At 35.1% G+C, this 17,819-nt stretch overlaps 1 protein-coding gene across 3 annotated transcripts in view; it reads right to left on the bottom strand.

Annotated features, from left to right (window-relative positions):
• Nucleotides 1-17,819, bottom strand: part of LOC128991546 (diacylglycerol kinase eta-like) — a 139,608-nt gene that overhangs the window by 34,872 nt on the left and 86,917 nt on the right. For 2 of the 3 annotated variants that reach the window (XM_054414528.1, XM_054414531.1), the window contains exons 1-7: nucleotides 17,107-17,364; nucleotides 12,717-12,793; nucleotides 8,507-8,612; nucleotides 8,071-8,207; nucleotides 6,888-6,979; nucleotides 3,191-3,321; nucleotides 2,388-2,556 (exon numbers count right to left, since the gene is read on the bottom strand). In XM_054414528.1, the coding sequence (XP_054270503.1) occupies nucleotides 2,388-2,556; nucleotides 3,191-3,321; nucleotides 6,888-6,979; nucleotides 8,071-8,207; nucleotides 8,507-8,612; nucleotides 12,717-12,793; nucleotides 17,107-17,137 (743 nt within the window). In that variant the 5' untranslated portion in view covers nucleotides 17,138-17,364. Of the gene's footprint in view, nucleotides 1-2,387; nucleotides 2,557-3,190; nucleotides 3,322-6,887; nucleotides 6,980-8,070; nucleotides 8,208-8,506; nucleotides 8,613-12,716; nucleotides 12,794-17,106; nucleotides 17,365-17,819 lie in introns of those variants that run through there. The other variant, XM_054414529.1, reaches the window with a different exon arrangement.

Below are 17,819 nucleotides of genomic sequence, written 5' to 3'. Positions count from 1 at the left end.
CTGTCTAGGTGTTTCAACAAAATTTTTAAATATTTTTAAGAACTATTATGATGGTACTAGAGGGGGTGTGTGGTGTGGAGACAGTGTGACAGCAAATTTTGAAACTTCGACAGGTCTTAGGCAAGGATGTTCTGCGAGTCCTTTAATGTTCACTTTATTTATTAATGATCTCCCTGAGGCACTTGGTGGCGGCTGTAATTTTGGAGGGACTAGGATAAACATTCTTTTATATGCCGACGACGTTGTGTTGTTAGCGCCTACGTCCACCTGCTTACAACTTATGATAAGAAATTTAGAAACTTACTGTGAAACATGGAATTTGAGAGTTAATCTTGAAAAATCAAAAATAATTGTTTTCAGAAATGGGGGTAGATTGGCCTCGTCAGATAAATGGTGGTTCAATGGGAAACGTGTAGAAGTAGTAAACAGCTATAAATACCTCGGAGTGTTATTCACAGCGACGTTATCTTGGCAATCACATTTTAAAGATAAAGCGAGGCAAGCAAAATTAGCAATTAACTCGGTGTGGAATAACTTAATCAATAATAAATCTGTGCCTTTATCATCTAAAATTATGTGTTTTAATTCCGTCATAAAATCAATTGTTAGTTATGGGGCTCAGGTATGGGGTTGCTTCGAATCTGAATTCCTAGAATCCGTTCAAAAATTGTTTTTAAAGAGACTCTTCCGATTGCCTTATAACACGCCAAACTATGTGATTTATTTAGAAAGTGGATTTAAAAAATTGTTTTTTTATAATATGATTACGAATTTAAATTACCTATTAAAAGTACTACATTTCCCCGATAATAGACTTCCTTTGATTCTAGCCAAACAAATTATAAACCATAACTTAGATTGGTGCAGACAGTGGAAGATGCTAGGTGAGAAGGTAGGGGTTGATGTAGATTTTGGATCAGAGGCGGTAAAATCGAGATGTCTGACGGTGGTGGAAAAGCTGAGTGACGCATGGATAGGAGAGTGTATAGGGCGCGCACGCACGTCCATTCACCACAGTCAGCTGATCAGCCTCGACCTTGGCCTTGAACTTGGTGATAGAAGCTACCTTACTGATAACGCCGATGTCAGCTTCGTTTCCTGGATAATTAAGGCTAGGGCAGAGCTGCTCTATTTGAATGGTAAACCTTGGTCAACGGGAAATAAGTTCTGTTCTCTTTGTAATATGGGTGAAATTGAAACCACATTTCATTTCATCGCTATTTGTCCAATTTTAAGTAATCTTAGATTAACTTTTTTACACAATAGAGTCCTTTCTGAACGGGATTATATTAGTTTTTTAAATGGCAGGGATTGGCGAGCGTTAGTAAATTATTTAAAAAACGCCTGGCAATACAGGTGGATTTTAATACAAGAATTTAACAATTGAGGAAAAAATATCATAAAAAATTTAAATATCGTACTCTTCCAAACTTCAAAAAAAAACAAAAAAACAAAAAAAAAACCGATATAACTAGAGAAACTGGTTGGATTGTATTATATTTCTTAACTTTAAAATAATGGCCATAACTGTTAGTTTAAGGAAAGATTTATAATTTTATTTTAAAGGAATCCAAAAATTGTTTTGATTTAGTTTTAGACGTGCCAACCCGGCAGACGACCGAAAGGTCATTGCTGTAGCGCGTAGGCACGTCCCCTGCGTGGGACGAATTATTGTGCTCTGGGTATTTTGGAAATAAAGCGCTTTTTCTTTCTTTCTTTCTTTCTTTCTTTCACAAAGTAAAAACTGTGCACCAAAGTAAGGCTTTCTGTACTATAATCTGTGTAAGGAAGCCCACTTTGTTGGGTGACTGTAGGAAAAGTAAATATTTTGATGATAGCTGATATCAAAGAAAATTATTATTTCCCAAGCTCTAATTTTCAGCAAGGGAAAACTGATCAGCTGATTTTCCCTTTCTCTCACTAAGTTCTATATTGGCCCTCTCCACTCGCTAGTGTTTCTTTATCATGTATTTTCATAATTTAAATCATCTATTTTCATTGCTAATCAATCTTACCGTAATCAGAAATAGGCATAATTACGTGATGCAAATTATCGTTCATAACTTGTACCAAAAGTGATTTTCCAGCAATTGCTCTAATTATTCCTGTTCTTGGTTTTGCCTCGTACGTAAAGTTCACTCTGACATGCTTAACCTTGCACATGAAGTTTCGTGTTTCGATGTTCGGCTTTGCCTCACACATGTAACGTGAGTGCACACCAGACCTCTCACAGTATTAGTGATGAAACATACTATTTGGCTGTAACACTCTTGGAATATACCTATTCAACAATCTATATCATTTAGACATATTATTTTTTTGAACATAATCGGTACTGATCCAAATAGCTAGGATGTATACTTCAGTATCTAAAAGCCTACACTTACCCAAGCCCTGGCCCGGTGGAGATAAGGTCGAAGACTTGCGCTGGGTTCAACAGCTGTTTGAACCTTCGAAGGAACTTAACACCCTGGTTGTCGCCAGACTTAGAGTTGACAAAGACGAGCAGAGGTGAACAGTCTTGCGGTCGTATAGCTTCCCACGCCTCGTCACTACCTACAGTAAACAAAATGATTGGGGAGGGTTACATGTTGGATTGGTCATTCAAAACATTGAATGAATGATATTTATTGGCACAAAACTTACAGAGTATTACAGGATGTTTGTACAGGTGCTTCGTCATGAATAAAATTGTCTTTAAACAAGTCGTCTCTTTCCTTCTAGGTCAAACCTTTAAGCTTTCCATCATCCCTCCCACACACCATCCTAATTGATGTAATCCTTCTTTACCTTCTCTTCTAAATAATGACTGTTATTCACTGCAAGGACCGTATGATTAGATTGGGCACCGCAACTGGAAAGTTGTTTGACTTTTTTTGTCACATACAAGACAGATCAAATTTTTGTACTTTACCGATACTGTCTGATGACATTCATTGTTCGATTACCAAGGATGTCAGACTATTAAGTGTCGGATCAGGAGTCGACTGTACTTTTTGTTTCACACAGTTGTGCAGCTGATTGAATAAGTCGTATGGATGTAGAATGATTATTTATTTCGACAGTTTCGTTTTATCAAGGAATGTTTCGTTTAAACATTATCATGGAATAAAACGTAATTAAGGAATAGAGATTCTGATGTAGTCAATAGAAATAAAAAAAACTCATCGTAAATTCCACAAAAGTTTACCTATACTGTGCAATGCTGTTGGTGGAACCACGCTGACCCGTGATGGGCCGAGAGGACAGACTTCCAACATACCAGGTCTACATGCGGTGTGTACTGTAGCTTTGCACCATAGACATCGCCAGTCTTGTAATCTAGAATAGATACAAACTTAGTTATTAATTCTTTTCCTTTTTAAAACACTGCCTTCCAATCTGAAGGTCGCTAGTTCAATTCCAAGCAAGATTGTTACCAGACCCAGATCCAATTTGTCATTGGGCTTCCATTTAATGATGCTTTCTAAAAACACAACAGGAAAAAAATATATTTGGTGTGTCTCTTTAAACCTCTGCTGAAACCCATCCACATTTGCATCAGGTATGTGTGTGTGTGTGTAACAGATCAAGCAAAGCAAGAGGTGAGATGATATGTTAAACAACGAACAGTAGCCTACTGGCAAATTTTGATAGGTGGAATCAGGACACAAAGCCAAGACAATTCACTAATAGGTTTTACAGTCCGTAGCACTATTAAGTGCCAATTTGTCATCGATTACACTATTTTGCTACACTCCTTTCTTAAAATTTTGGTGGTTTTTGGGGTAGAAATCTATCCCCTCCACTTGATCCTACCTTTAAAATAGAACAAAAGCTGATGTTTGCCAAAACGTCAATCAGCTACAACATATACATTAAGCATAACAGTAATGGGGGGAATATCGATTAAGCCAACTAAATTTGTCGAACAGACTAAAAAATGTGTGGGCATGTTTAGACTGTTTAGAGTAATTTGTTGAAAAAAACTTATATGTATAAAGCATTTGTAACTTTTAAAATAGTTAAGTGATTGGGTTGCGAAACTGCATTTTATTTCAATCTGAGTTCATAATTCTATGCTTTCAATGGAAAAAGTAATTGATGCTGCTGATTAATTAACAATGCTTTAAAACCATGAAAAAATCATTCAAAGAAATAAACAGAAACCTTAGGAAATTGTTTATGAACAGTGGCAGTCCCAGGATTTCATTCTTTCCGGGGTGGGGTGGGGGGGGTTGATGACCACCGGGGGTGGGGGGGGGTTGATGACCACCTGGGGGGGGGGGGTTGATGACTACCGGGGGGTGGGGGTATTAAATATCCCCCAGAAAAAAGGGGAGTCCAAGGGTTCCCCCCGGTAAAAATGTGGAATTCAAAGCCTAATTATGTATTTTTATAGGTACCTATCACGTTATTTGAGCTCTAAAATATGCTCCAGCTAATCAAATAAAATCAAAATATCTTTATTTTCCTTACATGTACATGGGTACAAAAATAGTGTCAAGTATAAAGTACTAAACTAGCTTAGATATAAATACATTTTAAGTATGAATATTTATTCAATGAGTTCCTCCATTGTATAAGGCGCCTTTCCTATTAAATGTTTTTTTTTTTATTTAGATTTAAATAATTTCTAATTTGATTACTCCTTTAAAGAGGCAGGCAATTTCCTTAGAATTAGTGATCCAGCAAAAGTCGGTTTTTTTTAGAATTCCAGCTTATAGCTAATAGGCCTAGTATTTACCCATGTAGCACAGATGGTTGGGCCTACGTTGGCCAACTGTGGGACAGTTGGTCGATGGTTGGTTGGAGCTTCCACAACCAACCAACCGTTGTCCAACTGTATATCTCGTAGTTGGGCCAACCAATATTTACAACTGTGGACCAACATTGGTTCATTGTTAATGAAATACATTAATATGCATTGCTGGGTATCATACATCAAGCCAACCGTTGTCCAACCGTTTTTCACTCCGTTGGACCAACAAAAGATACTTTTGTTGGACCAACGATGGTCCATAGTTGAGTTTACACGACTTTCATTCTCTGGGTCTAGCTTTCACAACATAATTATAATAAAATATCTGGTTTTACAATACCTTTATCAGTTCCAAAAGTTTCCAAAAGTTTTTGGAACTGATAAAGGTATTGTAAAACCAGATATTTTATACAGTTCCGGGGCTACAACAATGAATTTTAATAATTATAATAATGCAAATATTTTTTAAAATAATATTCTTTAACTTATTTGCAACAATTTAAGGGGAAAGAGTAATTAATCATATAACAGGCAATTATAATAGCATTAATAATCTAACAGTAATTAATTAATATATATTCAAATACCAGTATCCTCTCTAACTAAAAAAAAAAAAAAAACTACTTATGATGCCTTAACAGATTAACAGAATCATATTATACTGTGTAGTATCAAAAATGTTTGAAGTATTGCGACCATTGCAACTGTCGGCTACTCTTTCACCACTTGAAAACTCTCTATATCAACAATCACAGATAGCTCAGTGGTAAAGTAAGAGGCTCATAAGTCGAAGGACCCGGGTTCGAGACCCGTCTGGGCCGAAAAATTTTGTTCTAGCTTTTTTTCAAAATTTGTTTTTATGAACTATTTAATCAATTTACTCAACTAATAATTATGCTTTTCGTACTAAATCTTTATTATTTTGAGTGAAATAAAACGGTTGGTCAATGGTTGGATGGAAAACAGTTTAAAGAGGTGACATTTCTACCGTTGGCCAACTGTGTGGCTCCACAATTTACCAACGTTGGCCCAACCATCTGTGCTACATGGGTATGTTAGCTAATAAAATTAAAAATACTTCGGGGGGGATATATCCCTCCCATACCCCCCTAGGACCGCCACTGTTGATGAAACTCTAGTTTCTAGAAGCTTCTAGAAATGTTTCTAGGGATAAAAACTTTGCTAAAGAATTTCCGTCTGTATTTTTACACTGGATTTGAACCATCCAATCTCAAACATCAATGAACTGAAACGGGGAACATAAAACTTGATAGCTCTTTGTGTTTTATGAGTCAGACATTTGGGCAAGATGATGTGCAGAATGTCTATCACAAGGACTGCAGTACTTGTGATTTTATCTATACTCATCAAATAAAACACAATAGGTTTTTTTTCCTAGGACGCTAGCTTTGACTATTAATCCAATAGTCAATGACACTAGGAACAAGCCCGGGATTGTTTTTCACATTACTTCAGGCTAGACCTAGGGATTGCGGCATTATCACTTAGATAAAATCCATTGGTGGTTTGGCGGGATTTGAACCTGGGACCTCAGGGACTGAAGTCCCGCGCTCTAACCACTCCCCCATAACACACAATAGTAAAAACCGTTTAGTTGATAAAAATGTAAACTTTATTTTAGCCCATCAGTATTTTGAAACGATTCCATAAGACATTTTATACATTAACAGCAAAATTTGATGGTTTATTAAATAAATAAATAAATAAAACCTCACAGTTGTTTTTTCTTGGAAATAAGCATATATATTTTTTTTCCTTCACTACATTTAATTGGATTCAATCAATATAATGTGTGAGAAGACAACAACTTTATTATCTACAGTCTTAGAGTGTTTGGTTGACATAGTTAATGGTTTTAAAGGGTTTTCTAAAATTTCAAAACTATTGACCTTAAATTAGCTGATCCACTGCTTAAGATACCGGTACCGTACTTTTATTTCTGAATAATATGGCCAATAAAAACACCGATGGTAATCTTCTGAGATCAGACAATCCCTTGTAAAATAACTGTCTGCTCTGACCACTGATGTTAATTTAAAAAATCCATTTAATGAGTCAAACAGCACAATTGGTACAGAGTATTCAACACTTGTACAATTGTAAGTCCAAACATTTGTACACTCACCTCAGAACGGAACCGCACGTTTTTTCACACACAGCACACTTTGCCGAGACGGGCAGGTTCCCCTCCATCCATTGATGTGGCATTGATATGTTCTGGAGCAATTTAAGACTATTAGACCAATATTTTTTTTATATTGATCTAAAACTGATTATCAATTATCAATTAGAAGAGTTTAATCTGGACAAACAAAAGTTAATGCACTAAAGAATTAGTTAACTCATGCCTTACCATAGTTCCATGCTATTTTGTAACACTTGTTAGTAAATGTTTTAATAGGAACAACTGAATAAAAGATTGATTGAAATGAGTATCAGTTGTTGACAATGAAAGGAGGCAAGGACAAAAGCATAACTACCAATTTAAACACAAGTGCTAACAGTTTTTTGTAACTAAAGAAAAAGATATCACTATCGGCATAACATGATAAAAGGACATGGCAAAAATGCACAAAGAGTGAAAACAAAGACAGTACGGTACCCTAATTATACTAATAAGCTAAAATGTTATCATCTATTCAAGGTTAAATCAGCTTGTTAGGCTTAAAACTTGCAAACGCAAACCAACAAAATAACAACTTAAAAAACATGATATCTGTTCCGTAAAGTTGAGCATTTAGGCAATATTTAACAGATTATACTTAGCCTCTCAGCTTTTGGAAATTTTACTTAACAATTTGAATAAGTGAATATGTAGATTTTTTAATGGTCTTTAAGCCTCAGATGCAAGGCTCATAGTTTGGACGTGACGCGCAATAGGCCCGAGGGATATTTGAGATATATCCTCTTCTCCCCCCTTCATTGCGGGGAATTTTTCCCATACCGCCCTTAAACACACCTAAAACCTCTTGCGCTCCTGGGTCGAGGCTCATTTACTGAAGCGACCTTGTCAGTAAATGGACGAGCCTATCTTGATAACATTTACCAAACATGTAATTGTGTTGACAGAATCAATAATTTCCTTTAATAAAAAGTAGTCATACTGAAATTTCCAAAAAAACAAAAAACACTCTTAATAGAGTCCAAAACAAGATACTTTTTTCAAAGACAAAACACCTCAAAGAAGTTTACCAATATACTAGTACAAGAGACGATTCAAAAATATTAATTTTTATTAATACAACCTGGGTGAGGCAGACATTAAAACAAATTGAACAATAAATTATTTAATTCTATGTAATCCTTACCCCATCTTTGTCTTCTATGATGTCTTTTCCGATGCTTGCCAATGTGGTCCATTTGCAGTTGCTGATGGCTTTTGTAGAGCATCGTTTGTGTACTTTGCATTTGCAGACTACGCAGCTGTACCCATGTGACGTGACTCCTAACAGAACCAATAAAACGTTAACGTGAAGACTAGAGAAAATTAAGAGAAGACATTTAATTAGGTATAGGGTAGAGGGATAAGTCAATAAGTCATTTAATTAAGCTAGCGTAACAACCCTGAATGATATTTACTGATAAACCTATAGACATTCAACACTGGTCTTTTTTGTTAATGTCCTTGTAGGGTAAGGATCCAAAACAGGCTTCAGAAAATCTAGGCCTACAGCATATTGCGTTGGAAGCATGGCTGACATTAGTTATCAACAGATATATGTAGTTGTATGGTTTGCTACCTACCAGAAAGCGCTTCTCGGCAGACGTTGCAGTACGTGGGGCGAGCATGGGAGGTGGCCACCCAGCTGTGTTTGCCCGACAACAGGTCATGGGCATCCGACGCAATTTGCTGAAACATCCAAGAAACTCATTACTGCTATGAGAAGGGTTGTCCCATAGATAAAACATACTCCCTTAGTAGATTTCTCATCCTTATGGAACAGCTGAAGACAATTTTATTGTTAGTTCTGTACGGTTTATGTAGAGGTCATGTTTTGTTTACAATTTGTTTCCCGTTATTACAGCCATTTAAAACCTCGTTTAACCAAATAATACGATCTAATCATAAACAATAACTTGTCCCCTAGTTATATAACCAAACAGTAAAGCACAAATCAAGAAATTAACCCTAAAATAATAGAAACAAAGTTTCGTCGACACTAGCGCCCATGTGTCACGTACATGAACTAGACACAAAAAATGTGCTTCAAAATTTACAATGGGATGAGAAGTCTACTGTGTTGGTTAGTCTATGGTTGTGCTTATCCATCTACCAGACTTAAAACCTTCCATATATTTACAGTAGCCTATACTAAACCAAAAATAAATGTCCAAGTATGTCAATTACTAGCAAAGGAATAATACCTCCTTCGCTATTTTCAAATCATTCATTACAAATTTCATTTTTGGGGAGTGTATTTTACTCATTATAAGAATGCCTAACTGGAATTATATGACTAAATTTAAAATGTACAGATTACCATCATAAATATGTACGGTACATACTTTGTAGTTTAACATAATATAAGACTACCGGTAAGTGATATGAATGACGTTTTGATGTCAATTAGACTAGGAAACTAATCAATCAATCAAACTAGGGCTCTTTTTAAAGTGTATATTAATCATATCATACTAATATTAAAAATGTGAAAGTTTGTGTGTTTGTTTGTTTATTTGTTTGTTTGTTTGAAGTTCAATCACACATTAACTACTAGTCGGATTGTGTTAAAATTTAGTATGATGATAGCTCACATTCCTGATTAACATATAGACATATTCTTACCTCAAGAATCCTTTCGGGCTCCGCCCCAGTGGCTCTAGAGTTTCGCATGTTAACCTTATGAGTATCTATAATATTAAAACGAAACAGTGTTTTTTTACTTCACGATTCTGAATCAACCACTCGACGGATTTTCATGATTTTTGTGTTGAAAGAAAGATAATTTTGAGAACTAGGGAATGTCGAAGCCACAATTTTAGTTTAGGGTCCCAGTTTTTTAGAAATTAAGTTTTAATTTTTAAAAAGTCTAGCAGCCGACACTAAGATTCTAAACTAGCTTTTGGCATAAAATAATTTGCTTAATATAACAGCTGTAAACATTCAGCTTTTTTGTCACAAATTCAGCATTTGGATAAAAATGTAAAGACATACTTAGGGTTGACTTATTTATACTATGTGTAATCATTGATACGTTCAATTCTTCTGTAAGAGGAAGACAGATTAATTTAATATACATAGTAAAATACTAGGATGTTCAAATAATTTTTTAAAGCCATCTTTGTAATCTTCGATTTGTTTTAGTGCAATATAATTTGTTTTAACTAACAGCTGGTTAGTTATAAAAATGCCATATAGAACTATGAGGTTATTTACTCTGATTTTGTCATTGATTATAGGAAATAAGTAAGATTAGTAGACCACCGAGATAAGTAACACCATTGATGTGTACAAGTCGAGGCTCTGTACACAAGTTAAATAAAAAAATATACAAATTATTTTACTGCTAAACTTTTTTGGAAAGGGTAGGAAAATCACAATTTTTACATGTTTTAATTCATCTTGGCAGTTTTTTGTTTACAATCAATGTTTTTGAATGCTTGAACTTTGTTTGGATTAGGCCCGGAAATATTGATGTCATAAAGATGGAGATCAAGAATCCTCAGGAATACGAATTTAAATAATTACCACCACAACCTCAGACGGGTGTTATCCAAAGATATACAGATGAATGACATAGATTGAACACAACGTCATCATTGACCTAGGATACTGCAATTAGACTAACCATCCTTTTATGAAATCTAAAAAAGTTGTTTGGCGTGTGTTTAGTTGTGGTTACAATTGGAGGCGCTGAATATTTTATAGTTTAAATAAATGAATATGGGGAATTACGATGTACATTGATTCAATGAGGGTGGTTTAATTATCAAAGATATTGGAACTAACGGAATGGACAATAAACATAGACAATTAATTACGTCACTAGCTTTAATAGCGTTTTTACTTTTTAAATTCCTTCAACATGTGACCATCGATCTCTGTGACCAGTTCTTTTGTTCAAATGAATATTATTTTTGACTCAGCTGTTTACAAAACAAACTAATATGTTGTTGTGTTTACTTTTCTTTGTTTACACATATTTATATAGCAATTGATGCAGTGAAATTGACATAAATGATGTGTGTGGACGATTCGTTAAATGATGTCAGGACACCAACGTTATAATTATGTGTACTGTGAATTTTATTGGATGCTTTAGTTTTATTTTAGGAAGTTTCAATTCAGATCCACTGGAAATTGTGTATAGTATGAGTAGGCCTAATTGGATTGTGGTGATATTGATTATGGAAGAGGTAGTTATGCGATGGAAGGTGATATCATTGACTAGGCCTATACACTTCTCCATTGATAATTACTCTTTCTACTGTAGGCTGCAATAAAATTTGCCTTTATACGTGTTAACTAGCTGTTCTGAATTATTGGCCTACCTACACACCGTTTTAACTGACTACTCCCGTACGTAGGACGGGCTAACACCTCGTTCATATTTAAAAGGAATTAAATAATTTTGCCAGCTGTTTCAACTACACAATTTGTTTCTATGATATTCAATAGCATTAAAAGGTTACACGGTTTACCAACAGGGTGCAGCACCATTAGTTCTTCATACATTTATGACAACAGCTAATTTGAACCATCGATGTATAATAACTCTACAGTTATTATACATTTTGAACCAAGCAGCAACAAAAACCTGAGTGTGAGAACTTTACTTCTTTCTATTGTTTAGGTGAAGTGGTAGAACATTATGGCTATGGTATATGTTCTGTATACTATAGTATACCGTAGTTTATAGTAAACCAAATTTTCTCAAAACGTGTCCTCTCTAATTGCAAATGCAAAGCACGAGTATTTAACTACAATAAGCATTGTATACCAACCCCGTACGAAGGACGGGTACTCAGCTAGTATCCCTCCGAGTGTCACGTGTTTTGGCCTTAATGTCAGCCTATTTTTTGCTCATTTGCAAGGTTTTATTAAAACTGATCTGAGAAGCTTAAAAACAATGTTAATTATACTGTTCTATATACCATTTTGTTTGGAAAATCTTGGGCTTCAATATTATATATAAAACATAAGGAAGATTTAAAAAAAAAAAAATTTTTTTAGGTAAAAAAATGTATAATTTCGAAAATTTTCAAAAAAAAATAAGTTTGCGCTCAATTAATTGTATAAATTATAGGCCTATAAATATTTGAAAATAGCCACTTTGCTCTAAATTTTATGAGGATTACAAATCTATAATAATATAAGGAAGTAGATTTGCAAATAAAAAAGTTATGGGCAAAAAACAGATTTCAGTACATAGCGTTTAGCTAAGAATGCATAGCCCAACCATAGCTAGGAATCTGGCTGATAATTTACATCAATATCACTACCTACTTCTTCAGGATCATCAACCAGCACTTCAAAACCACTTAAATCTTCTTATATCCACGTATATCACTACTTTTGATTTTTAACACTAAAACAATGATAAACGTAATAAAACACATCAGTCATCGGTCCGAGGGTAACCTAGCTGTTTACAAATACACGCACGTCAGCTCAGTCAGCTGTCTGCTACAATATTTTCGGAACTAAAATGAATAGTGCTTAGAGACAGACCTCTGCAGAAAGCTTAGAATATTACGGACAGAACGATACCTAACTCAATCCAGTACAGTCCGATTCAGTTAGTCATAGAGCCTTCGCCGTAAACAGTGTTCGCGAGTCGCTGCAGCGACGCACGACACTATACAAAGTGCGTTACGCGTCGCTGCAGCGACGCATGACACTCGGAGGGTTAATAGGATAAACATAAAAAATGTAAACAGATACTATGCATGGCTTGTATAAAGTTGGATTGGCAACAGCTGGTATTTTACTCATAAACATAACCTAACTTACTTGGTAATACTCCCTGGTGGCCGCCGCACTTTTGAGGGCAGCGAGATAATCCTCCATGGACTGGGCCAACTGTTTGTCTGAAAAATAAATACACAATTAAAACTTATGTTAATTAAATAAACTGCTGGTCATTAGTATCATCCAGATGGGCCAGGTATGTTTTTTTTTTGTTGGCATAACAATTATTCATATCAAGCAAGAATGTTTATTTATTTTTTATTTATTTATTTAACATCATCACATTACATCAATACTCTTGACAGGTGATTTGTCATTAAGTCTAATAAAATTATACATTGAAAAATCTACATTATAAAAATCCACATTATAAAATACAAAACAAATAAAGCAATCAATACAAACCTATGGGAGAAGTAATACCTTTTAAATTGTAATCACATCTCCAAGATATTCTTCTAGTGAGTAAAATTCCCTCTCCAAAAGGAAACTTTTTAAAGATGATATAAATTTAGAAACTGAGGCAATGTTTTTTATCCCAGCTGGTAGTTTATTGTAAACTTTTGGCCCTATATACTGAGGAGATAAATGAAATATTTTAAGCCTACGTTGAATTGGTTTTATAATATTTTTGAATCTTGTGTTATGTGCATGAGATGGTTGACAGTCCATGAATGTATCGAAATCACTTTTAACCATTAATGCCAATTTGTATATATAAGAGCTAAAAAAGGTCAACATCTTAAACTGAATAAATAAATCTTTACAATGTGTTCTATTGGGAACTCTGGCCATTGTTCTTACTGCTCTTTTTTGAAGAACAAATATTTTTTTGGCCTGACTTGATGAGCCCCATACAGTAATTCCATAATTCATAATCGATGAAAAATATGCATGATATACTGCTATTTGTGTTTTTAAATTAGTAGTATCCCTGATTATCGTAAGAACAAATGTTGCTGAACGTAGTCTTTTTGATAGGTTTTTAATGTGATTTTGCCAATTTAATTGTGAATCAATATCAATTCCCAGATAATTTATTGATTTTTGTGAGTGAATTGAATTAAAGTTTGTATTTAAACAGATTTCTTGGTTAATATTGGATGCAGAAAACTGAATTAGTTGGGTTTTTGCCACATTCATGGACAGACCATTTACTGCAAACCAGTCCCCGAGAAGTTAAAATTCCTGAGTTATCGAGGCTTGTATGATGTCATTGTTCTGTCCTGTACAAATTAGAGCTGTATCATCTGCATATTGAAAGGTAGACATCTTAGTAGCTTTACATAGATCATTAACATATACTGGGTTAGTAAAAAGTGTGGAGACCCCTTGTTATTTTTTTAACGGCCCATACTAGAAAAACTAAACTCGGCACACCATTATGGCATGTTATGAAGTACTTTTTGGGCATGACTGCCACTTGGTGTTCATCCCCAAAATGGGGGATTTTGGGGGAAACTAAAAAATTTCAAATACAAAGACCCATCGAGTGACCCCTCGTTTTGAAGGTCCTGGTAAAAGAAAACCAACAACGCAGACTAGAGGTCTCTATCTCGGTTCAGTACAAAATGGCAGCCAATTGAAATTCTCATAAGTTCCCAAACCCAAAATGGGGGATTTTGGGGGAAACTCAAAAATTTTAAATGATAAGCCCCATCGAGTGGCCATTGTAAATTTTGAAGCTCGTTTTTCATGTCTAGTTCATGTACGCCACACTGGGCGCTAGTGTCGACGAAATTTTGTTTCTATTATTTTAGGGTTAATTTCTTGATTTGTGCTTTACTATTTGGTTAAATAACTAGGGGACAATTTATTGTTTATGATTAGATCGTATTATTTGGTTAAACGAGGTTTTAAATGACTGTATTTTTTAACGGGAAACAAATTGTAAACAAAACACAACCTCTACATAAACCGTACAGAACTAACAATAAAATTGTCTTCAGCTGTTCCATTAGGATGAGAAATCTACTAAGGGAGTATGTTTTATCTATGCTATCAGGCTTAAAAAGTACTTTATAATATGCTAAAAAGGTGTGTAGAGTTTAGTTTTCCTAGTGTGAGCCGCTAAAAAATTTACAGGGGGTCTACAGCTTGGAAAGCTGTAAGTTAAATTCAACTTCTGAGAATTTCAATTGGCTGCCATTTTTTACTGGATTGAGATAAAGACCTCTAGTTTGCGTTGTTGGTTTTCTTTTACCAGGACCTTCAAATGAGGGGTCACTCGATGGGTCTTTGTATTTGAAATTTTTGAATTTCCCCCAAAATCCCCCATTTTGGGGATGTACACCAAGTGACAGTTATGCCCAAAAAGTACTTCATAACATGTCATAAAGTCGTGCCGAGTTTAGTTTTTCTAGTATGGGCCGTTAAAAAAATAACAGGGGGTCTCCACACTTTTTACTAACCCTGTATAATAAATAAACAAGGGCCAAGAATGGAGCCCTGAGGAACTCCACAGGGGTTTATGTTCCACTCTGATTTATAATTTCTCTGCATTTTTTGTACAATAAGTCTTTGTTTTCGGTTTTTTTAAATAGGATCCAAACCACTTTAATTCAGTGTTTTTTTTCATGCTTACTTAGTTTTTCTAAAAGTATATCATGATCCACACAGTCAAAAGCCTTGGATAAGTCACACAGCACACCCACATTCTTCTGCGAACCATCCAAGGCTTCCGCAATGCAATGTTTAAGGTGACAAAATTTTAACAAAAGAGTTTGTACAGTACATAAATTTTGGATTTTTCAGATACAAATTACCTATTAGGCTTACGTTTTTTGGGCTGTGTGACAGAAATTTGATATAGAATTGCACCGGATAAATGGATTGCTGAAGTCAATTTTCCGTATCAATCAGTATTCAGACTTGACAATATTAACAAGCTATCGGTTGGACTTGATTCTACCTAGAATTTACTCTGTGAGACACATGCTATAGGCCTAATTGAATACCTTTTACCCAATAATGCTTCCTGACCATATATTATTTCATGGCACACAAGCTACAATTAAATTGTAAGTGGCCTTCTCCTCCGAGGGCTTAAATCCCATTTATCAGCAGGGCTGTTCATGGGGAGCATCAGAGCACGCCCTTTTCCTCCTGATTTTGTTTCCTGATATAGTAGGCCTACCTATTTCTATTTTTCTGTCTGTAACTCTATAACTATTTTAGGTCTAGGATCTAGGCCTACTGTAGGAATGATTTTCAAATCATTATAGGCTTTTAAAATGATCCTGAGGTTTAAAATTGGCTACTTCTAAACCCTCCCAACACAATCCCTGTGGCCTCTTGATTGGTAACAATGCATTTTACCTTACCTCAATGAGTTAAATTTTACCATCTTTGGGGGTTTTGTGAGTGAAGGTTTTGTTGTGTTAATAGGGAAAGGGTAATGTGAGGGTTGAAGTGTGGTTATCCATAAACTGCTGGTAGGCCTATGTAACTTGGTAAGTTATATAACATAGCCAAAAAATACTAATCGGTAGGCTACATAAATGATTGGTATCTACATCACCATTTATGCTTAACTTACTGCATATAAGTTAATCCTACGTTGCTTGGTTTTGTATTATCTCTCTCGACCAATAAGCCTACTTTAAATCTGGTGTTACACACATCAAGCATAAGGAAACTAAGTTTTTTTTAACTAAAAACAATATTATAATGTACCATTGATTAGACTAAGTTTCTTCAATCAACTCCCCTCCCAGCTGCCAAAAAGACCCTGGACAGCAGAAAGTTTAAAAACATCACAGGAAATTTCTTTTGTAAAACCCCTTACTGTTCAATAAAAGAATTCCTGGAAGGTAGTTTGGATGGGCTCAGTATTAGTAAGTTAATATTATATCAACCGCCATAAGTACCTACTTAAAGTACCTTTTCTTCAAACATTCTAAAATTTGTGAGTTTTTTAAAATGTGCGGGAAATAAAATTAGTTTGTATTGACGCTGACACAGCCTATTCCTGTCATACGATGGGTCAATGGCCAAGAAGATGGTAATAATAATGATAATAATAAGTTTAGGCTAGGGTAATAATTATTATCTCGCTCAGGCCCACCCAAAAAAATCTGTAACTTTAACATTCAACTATAGGCCCTACAGCTATCAAGTGCAACGAGTTAAAAGTAAGCGAACTATAGTTATATAGTACAGTAGCCTAACAGTAGCCTATTTAGTCAATGATATCATTTCATCCTAACCTAACGTCTGCTCTTAAAATCTGAGCGCAAGAACCTAGACCCGTTAAAAAACAAAGTCAGATTTTCACTGATAAACTAAATTATGGTGACAGTGTGGATCTTGTTAGCATGCAATTGAAGATCAATAACCATAAACAAAAAATCTAGAGTGCTAGTCTATTCGAATTAATTATTTGTAATTGATAGTCTATGGTTACGCCCAGTTTATTGAGCATTAATCATACCTGGATAAGGCCTCTTTTTCTGCTGTTTCATTGTAAATATCGTTGATAGATTTGTAGCACTTATTTATATTATAATCGAGTTTCTAAATAAATGTTTTCGGGAGAGATGTTCAGTAGGCATTGCTTATCTGGGTCATGATGACAGTATACTTTTTTGTTTGGAAGAACCCGTAATAATTTTCTACCATCTATTAGGATAGCAAAGGAAACACTAATTATGCACATATGACAGTAAGCTATAACGTTTATTTAACACTAATCTTTTAAAATGAGCTAAAACTACTGGAACACAAATTATCGACACACTCCCGCATGTCATGTTTGTTTTGGTACTGAAACTGAAGAAGAAGAAACATGCGCACTAGCAGACGACGACACACCTCCAATCACTGGGCAGTGAATAGTCTGCCGTCTGCTAGGATAGTCGTGTGGTAGAGTGCAGACAATCAAAGCAGCTTTTGATCTCGTAAATTATTGAATTGTTGTCACATACTACCAGAGGTGCCCATCCCCCCCAAACCCAGAGGCGCAATCCCCCCCCCCCCCAAGCCAAAGGAGTAGTTCTCCCCCTCAATTTATGCTGCCGTCTATTTAAAACTACCCTCCCCCCACCAATTTATCTGAAAATTTTCCCTTTACCTCATAAAACGAGCATTCCAATTAAGTATTTAGTAAACTTGAGGTAAAGAAAAACAAACTTGCTGATAATAAAA

The sequence above is a fragment of the Macrosteles quadrilineatus genome, unplaced genomic scaffold (assembly GCF_028750875.1).
Source record: "Macrosteles quadrilineatus isolate MER2022 unplaced genomic scaffold, UCM_ALF_1.0 Scaffold_4__1_contigs__length_99947679, whole genome shotgun sequence".
NCBI lineage: Eukaryota > Metazoa > Arthropoda > Insecta > Hemiptera > Cicadellidae > Macrosteles > Macrosteles quadrilineatus.
Note: the sequence above shows the minus strand (reverse complement) of the source record. Positions and strands in the feature narration are given on the sequence as shown.